The sequence below is a fragment of the Panicum virgatum genome, chromosome 9N, assembly GCF_016808335.1.
Source record: "Panicum virgatum strain AP13 chromosome 9N, P.virgatum_v5, whole genome shotgun sequence".
Classification (NCBI taxonomy): Eukaryota; Viridiplantae; Streptophyta; class Magnoliopsida; order Poales; family Poaceae; genus Panicum; species Panicum virgatum.
The window spans coordinates 16384849-16393056 of NC_053153.1; the positions used below are offsets into that span (position 1 = coordinate 16384849).

At 46.9% G+C, this 8208-nt stretch overlaps 1 protein-coding gene across 1 annotated transcript; it reads left to right on the top strand.

Moving 5' to 3' along the window:
* The first annotated feature begins 5669 nt into the window (after nucleotides 1-5669).
* Nucleotides 5670-6110, top strand: LOC120688763 (cuticle collagen 2C-like). Its single transcript, XM_039971135.1, has one exon. It carries the CDS (start codon nucleotides 5670-5672, stop codon nucleotides 6108-6110), a length of 441 nt encoding a protein of 146 aa, XP_039827069.1.
* Nucleotides 6111-8208: the final 2098 nt, after the last annotated feature.

The window sequence follows — 8208 nt, forward strand, 5'->3', positions numbered from 1 at the left end:
CGTGAAAACTACAAACATATTAAGGTGCCTAAAGCGAGCTAGAAGCCATGAGATCGCTTCCTCCTCCAGAATTGTCAAGAGCTCCGGGACAGTCTTGGACTTGGAATCAAACGTTCTTCTATTGCGCTCGTTCCAGAGCATCCAAGAGGTGAGGATAACCAAGGAGTCAAAACACATCCGCTCAGCTTTAGCTATACTCTTGCGAGCCGTCGTCCACCAGTCGGCGAGATCAAGACATTGACCATTTGGAGCAAGTTCGTGCCAGTTCAGCATAAATAGCGTCCTATACCAGATTTCTCTAGCGAAACAGCAATTAAGTAGCAAATGTGTGATTGTTTCTGACTCCTGGGCACAAAGTGCACACGAGTCATCATCCTGTAGATTGTGCCTCTTCCGTCTCTCGGCCGTCCAGCAACGATTATGCAAAACGAGCCAAATGAAGAATTTGCATTTCCCTTGCGCACGTGTTTTCCTCAGACACCAGGCTCCATAGATTTCCGTTTGCCCAATGAAGAAAGCCCAGTATGCAGAAGCAGTAGAAAAACAGTGATCAGCCGTCCATTTCCAAATGAACTTGTCAGGCGTATCTGACTGTAGGTGCACATTTCTAGTTGCCTCCCATATCATGAGGAAATCCAAAATAACCTGCACAGTTAGGGCCCCGAAGATATCCTGTACCCAGGTGTCATTAGCGAGCCCTTGAGCGACCGTTCTCCCTTTCCTGATTCTAGGTCCAATCGAACTGAACAAACAAGGAGCTAGATCTTAAATACCTTTGCCCTGCAACCACTTGTCCAGCCAGAATAGCGCCTTCTGCCCATTGCCAATTTCCACAGACACTGAAGCATTGAACATGTCGATGACCACGCTCTCAGTGACATCTGGTAATCTTGCCCAGGGCCTGGCAGCATCAGTCTTCTTGAACCAGAGCCAACGCATCCTCAAGGCGTAACCAAATAATTTAAAGTCCATTATACCGAGGCCTCCAAGTTCAGCCGGCCTGCACACTCCTGGCCAAGCAAGCAAACATTTGCCTCCAGCAACTTCCTCAGTACCTGACCAAAGAAATGCTCTGCGCCGTTTGTCAATGCATTTTAATGCCCAAGGGGAAAGCGCCACAGCCATTGCAGTATGCACAGGAATTGCAGAAAGCTTGCTCTTGACTAAAACTGCACGACCGGCTTTGGTTAGCATTCTAGCCTTCCACAGAGGCAAAGCATCGGCAAATATCGACCAAAGGTTGCAGGTCAGATTTTCTTAGCTGTCCAACAGATAATGGTATGCCCAGATGATTGGGAGTGGGGATAGTTTGGCAGGAAAGTATTTTAGTGGTGTGATAGTTGCATCAAGGTTGCATTGGATTGGAGCAATCAGACATTTGTCCAGATTAGTATGAAGGCCAGCATCAGCAGCAAATAGTTCCAGGATCCCTCTTGTCAGCACTAAATCTTTTTGGTCAGCAGCAGCAAAAAGTACCACATCTTCAGCGTATAGGAACAGCCGGTCAACAATCAATTAATGGGTCCAGCTTCAACAGCAAGTCGTGAGAGTCAGCCCGTTTGAAAAGAGCATTGAGAACTTCCATGGCCAAAACAAACAGCAGTGGCGACAGCGGGTCTCCCTGTCGCAGGCCCCTGGCGTGACAAATGCGATGACCAGGACTGCCATTGCAAATAATTTTGGTGCTAGAGGATGATAGGATCATGGATATCCAGTTTACCCATCTCCTAGAGAAACCCATGTGCGAGAGCAGTTCCAACAGGTAGCACCAGTTGATAGAGTCAAAAGCTTTGGAGATGTCAATTTTCAGTAAAGCACATTCCTTCTTTTTTCGATGCAGAAGTTTTGCTGTGAGTTGAGCGGCCTTAAAATTGTCATGCAAGATGCGACCTGGTATAAAAGCACTTTGGTTTAGACTTACCAGGCTTCTTTCTTAGAAGGAAAATGTACGCTTGATTCACCAAGTAAAGACTGCGTCCATTCAGGGACCACAACGCCTGAAACGCTCGCAAAATGTCGTGCTTAATGACCTGCCATGCAGAACGGTAAAAAGCCCCCGTGAAACCATCCGGGCCCGGAGCTTTATCCGTGGGTATGGACTGGATAACCTGCCAGACCTCTTCTTCAGTGAAACAAAAATCAAGCTGACAATTCTCAAGTCTTGGAAGGTTTAGTGCTGATAAATTTAGGTTGGCCTCTCTATGTCCAGGCTCCCCAAGAATGGCGTTGAAATGCTGAAAGAAAGCATCAGCCTTTTCCTCATCCTGAGTAAGCTCAAGGTCATGCACCCGAATTTTAGCAATGTGATTTTTTGTCTTGTCGCCAGGTTAGGAGACTAACTAAGGTGGTTGTGCATCATGTGCTCTCATCACAACTCCCGGCCCTAGTGATGTGGTGGATCAAGTGCAAGTAGTCAAGTATTCAGCAAAACAGCAGTGTGTATCAACAAGGATGCGTACAAAAGTTGATGAACACGTTGGTCGATGTTAGACGTCAGCAAAGCGCCAAAGTGTAAGAGATGGAATAGAGTAATCGCAAGGGTAGATTTTAGTTTGCACTCGCTGGTTCGCAAAAAATCAACTGGCCGGTTTCTTATCGATATTTGCTCTTTCAACGTGGGCCAATTCATGTGTGGGCTGTCATGGTCCGGCCCACGTTGAATCATTACTCGGGCAGGTGCTCATTGGGCTGATTGGGCCAAGAACAGCCCGGGCGTAAGGCAAGAACTACGGCCCAACTAACTGACTAACTAACTAGAAAAGATAATTACTCTCGTCTCCAAGAGTCTCGTCTCTTCTCTAGCTACTGTTGAGAACATGCGACTGGGAGGCGAATCGCAGCCGGCGCCGATTTCTTCAGTTCCCCTTCCACTTCGGTGGCCGGATCGGCGCCGGAGAGGATGGGGAACAGGGTCTGAGGCTGCCGTTGTATATATTCCTATTTAGTATAGGTAGCTGGAGTTCTCGCAGTGCTCGCAAGATGGAGGCGGGGCTGCAGTGGTCGAATAAGATCCGTCGGCATCCTCTTCGTCTCGCTGGTGAGTCGTACAAGGCCAGTGACGGGCCGGTGTGGTGTGTGCCCCTTGGATCTGGAGCTTCAGATTCTGGTGGGTATTTTGGTGCCTCCTTTGTCTTTGTCAGTGTCGGTCTTTTCCGGCGATGACCTTTGGAGGTTAGCTTCTCCCTTCCTTGTCTCCGTTGCCGCTGCACGGAGATCTGGAAGGTACGTGTACCAACCCGATGAGCTACCGGGTTGGGTTTTCGATCCCACTTCTTTTGGTGGTTCTGCTCCCCTTCTGGGTTCATCACCGTCTGGTGACTTGGGGAATCTGATCCTTGAGGCGTCTGATTCCTTGATGTCCGACGATGAGATGGCCGATGGCCATCGCTTCCAGCCGGGTCGTTCAGCGTACATAGAGCACGTCGAAGTCAGCGTGCAGCACAAGACGGCAACAAAAACTTGTTCTTCGCCGGAGAGGTGGTCGGCTTCAAGCAGTGTGCTCCGGCTGCCGGTGGTGAGGAAGACCGGGAGGAGTTTACAAGGATCGAGTTGTAATCTCTTTTTCTTTGAAGGGTGTTCTTGTAAAATTTGGGCTGTAACCACAAACAGTTTTATATGAAATATAAACCCGGTTTCTAAAAAAACTAGAAAAGATAATTCGTTTCGTAGCCACCATTACCAAGGACGAAGGGGAAACCAGAAAATCAGACCCAGCCGCTCCCCCACCGGGCCGCCAGCCCGCCACGGGCGCATTCGCCAGATGGTTTTGAAGGGACCGATCCCGGGAACGGTATTTCTTTGTTTAAATCTGCAGCCTCTCAAGCGTGGAGCATAAAAAGAGTGCGATGCGCCCGTCGTCTACGGAGTCATCCAGTAATTTTGAAAAGGACACGGTCTTCGATTTTGAGTGTAGTTGTAGGACTGTTTGTACGTGTATAATAGTGTGAGTGAGGTGTGTGTAGGGTGGGTGTGCGTGTACATGTATATGTATGAACAGATACTCAAACGAGAGGCGTCAAAAAAAACTACCGCTTAATGTGATAATTTACCGAACCATCGCCGGAAGAATCTAGACATCTTAAATGGGCCATCAAACATCAGTCCAATAGACCGAATCTGGATTTCACTAATTAGCTTACCGCCCCCACGAATAGTACTCTTGCGGGAAGAAAATAGAATAACATACGCATACATGCATGCAGGAGACAAAATTAATGATATCACCCACATAAGACAAGAGTTTATACTAAAAAAATCTATAAATCTTAAACCGTACATCTAAATTAAATTCCGATTACACCATTATCTTTTTCATGTCAAGATCTTCAAAACAAGACTACACTTACCAATATTTGCTTGATATTTTAAAAATACTAAATTAGTTTCAGCTACTGGGAACAAATATTTTAACAAAATGAATAAATAAATATTTTTACGAACAAAAAATTAATCACAAACATTTGATTGCATAGGATAAATAATAGAAAATAAATACCAAACAATTTAATCTACAAAACGAACAAATATTTTGACATTGCGAACAAACTAGTTACATATAGCTAAATAATTTTTCATGAAAAACAACGTATCCACCTAGCAAATATATTACTTTTATATACAAATGAAATATGAACAGGAGCTAAACAAGTTAGTATATAACTAAATTATTTCATAAATGAGTCTAGAATGCAAATAAATTGGTATACATTAAACATGAGCTATTTTTAAATATGAGCAAATAGATAGAATAAAAAACTAAATGTAATAAAGTTAAAAAATATCAATAAAAAGAAATGCCAAGTATTAATGTATTGATATCACTTACACACTTAAAAGATTGAAAATAAAAATGAAATAATAAATATAAATATAATTTAGAAAATTATAAACAAATAATACAAATATTGTATATTACTAGGAATCAAATAAAAAGAATAATATAGTTTTCAATCAGAGAAGAAATTATCATTAAAGAATTGAAATCAAGAAAAAAGGAAGCAGGGAGAAAAAAGGATGGGAAGAAAAGAAAAAGAAAAAGAAAGGTGCAGGTGTTGGCACTGCACCACCGCTAGTAAGCATGCACATATAGAAGCATGTAGCATGTATATAGAGAAAAAAAATAAGCTTCAAAGTTGAAACATGCATCCATGCATGCATAAATAAAAGACTTGAACATTAATAAGAAGAAAAACAAAAATAAACCAAAGAGAAGAAAAGGAAATAAAAAAGAGGGCACATGCTCCTCCGTGGGCAATACTCTAGTATGCACCCTAGAGAGGGAGGCGCGAGAGCGCTCTAGCCCTCCGCGGGCGACACGTGCCCGGGAGAGGAAAAACCGACGCGGGCCGTCGATTTGCAGCTCCCGCCTTCGCTGCGTGCCGCACCGCCTTGCCTGCTTGTGGGGCCTGCCGGGGGGCGAGGCATGGATTTGCCGCCGCCGCCAATCTGCCACGCCGCGCGCGCGAGAGAGAGAGGGAGGGAGAGCTCCGCCCGCGCCGGGGCAAGAGCAGAGCCAAGGAGCCGCGCCAAGGGCGCGCCTCCGTTGCTCCCCCGCCGCCACCGCCTGCCGCTGGACGCCGCCACTGCCGGCCGTGCCGTGCCGCCCGAGCCCTGCCGCCCGAGCTCCGCCCGCAGGGGAAGTGGGAGGGAGGGAAGGAGGGGAACGCCCGATGCCGCCGCAGATCCACGTCGTGGAGCGAGGCCCGCCGCATGCCGACCCGTCCCGTCGCAGCTCCATTCTCCGCAGCAGCTCCGCACGCCTCCGCCGTGGCCGCGACGCCCTCCCCGCCGCGAGGCACGCTGTGCCCGGCCGGCCCGGCTCGCCACGCCGCCGCGGCCCGCCCGCGCGCGTGCACCGGGGCAGGCAGGGACGGGCAGGGGCCACCGGCGGCCCGCGCGCGCCCGCCTGGGCCGGGACGGGTGGCCAGCCGGACGCCCGCGCACAGAGCGCCGCCTTGCTTCCGTGCCCACCCCGCCCCAGCCCGCGCGCCATGGCCGCCGTCGACGAGGGGGCCATGGCCGAGCTCGAGGGGGGCAGTGGCCTCCATCGCCATGGCCCCGTCGGAGGAGCTGGCGGAGAGGGGCCGCGACCTTCGCACACGCGCAGGTGAAGGCCGGCGCTGCTTGTCCCGCACAGGGGTGCAGGAGAAGGGGCGCAGGGGTGCGGAGAGGGAGGAGGGGGCGGAGGCGGAGGAGGAAGGCTAGTGTGGGATGCAGGGGCGCCGGGGAATGCAGGGGAGGGGCGAATGGCGGAGGGAGGGAGGCAGCAGAGAGAGAATGGGCCAGGGGGTGCGGGGGGTTAAAAAAATTGACATGTAAGCTCCACACCTGGTTGTTGATATAGAGAATGGGATAGAGAATGAACAGGTGCAGTAAAAATGGACGTAGAGTAGAGGGTGAATTTAGATGACTAGGACAGTATATTACTTTTAAAAAGTGAATTTAGAGTATGACGAGTGCGGACAGCCAACGCGGTATGCCCCTGTTGACATGGCACCCCCCGGCCCCCTCCTTGGGCCCATTTCTTCAATAAATTTTGCCAAACACATGTATTTATTTTTATTCTTACTCCTATACACCGTGGGATTGGTGGCCTGTGAGCGCTTGGAGATTGTGGACGTGCCATGTGTCCCGAGAACAATCAACCCATTGCCCATACGTGGAGACAATCAGCTCAATCCCCCGGTGGGAGGAAGCCCGACGCGGGACATGGATTTGGCATTCGCTCCTTTCGACCTATGCGCAACAATCAATCCATTGCCACGCCCTTCAGCGTACCTCTGTTCCTGCTCTATATACATATGTAACCATCAACGCATCAACCATTTTGCTCCATACATGCATCCAACAACTTTCCGCTCAACATACTCCTCCGTGGGCCACGAACTGTTGCATGCATACAACAGCTTTCCCATGCTTCTAGCCTGCATGCTGGCTTGCTCAAAAAAAAAAAGCCTGCATGCTGGCTGCAGCAACACCACACGATATTGCGGCTTTTAGCCAATCAGCGCGATCCTCGTGGGCCTTCCGCTCTCTTGGGTCAAAACCATTCCACTGGTCTGTATGATATTCTTCAGGCGATGGATTCGGCTTTTGTAACGCAGGCAATATATATCCATCCCGGGTTTTGAAACTTTCCGTTTTTCTAGTACTAAAAAGATCTCGCAGTGTCCTTCAAAAAAAAAAGAAAAGATCTTGCAGTGCATTTGTGTTTTGTCTTTTTATGCCTCATGAAGATGCAAGAGCTTTTTCTTTATCAAGAAGATGCAAGAGCTGGTTCAGCAGTGGACAAGGGGATTAAGAGCCAAAATGTTTCAATGTGGTTGAGAAGAAAAAAACACCCAAGGTATTAATACGTGGGCATAATGAGGTGGGCCCATAGTCAGTAACGTTCTAACGACAAACTCCTGTTAATTGTATTGCATGACTTTGTTCTATACCACATCTAACCAGATTTTGTACGTGGTCACGTCATGAGGAATATATGTAAGACATCTGCACAAGTTCAACAAAGTGATATATCTTATATGATGAGGAGAAAGGCGGGTGTTAGCGAGTCTACTATTAGGCGGTAGGGTCCTATAAGTCAGGTGTATTGATCAACAAAAATTTGCTCTTTGGGTTTGTAACAACGGTTTTGTTGTGCATGCTATGACCATCTCCAATCCATTGTAATATGTGCATTCCAAAAAAAAGAATAATGCTTATAACATATAGCAGTTTCAGCTTGATAAATCATTATACAAAATAAAATAGGGGACCTTAGATACAAGGTTCTGCAAATTATAGTTCTTTTTAGTTGTGATATGTTGTAACAACTAATTGTTTATACTAACTATACCATAGCATTACTTTATTTATATAAATTGTACATTTAGAACTTTTATTTAACTTTTCCACTTACCAAATTAAATATAAAAACTTTAATTGAATATAAGTTATAATTTCCATTTTAACCAATCACCATGGAGATTAGAATTATGTGAGGCACATAATTGCGTGAGTTAATTAATGTGCTAGTACGAAATGGATATAAAGAAATCATTCTAAGTGAGCATAAAGGACCCGCTAAGATGCTTAGTCTTCGAAGATACTCATAGGGGTAAGGTTTGCGTACGTGTGTTCATAGAGGTGAGTGCGCATGTATTGTGAGTGTTTGAGTTGTACTGTATAATTTCAAAAAAAAAGACCCACTAAGAGATTTTACTA

Coding starts and splice junctions, on each gene's coding strand:
- LOC120688763 (XM_039971135.1), top strand. CDS start 5,670: ATGCCGCCGCAGATCCACGTCGTGGAGCGAGGCCCGCCGCATGCCGAC.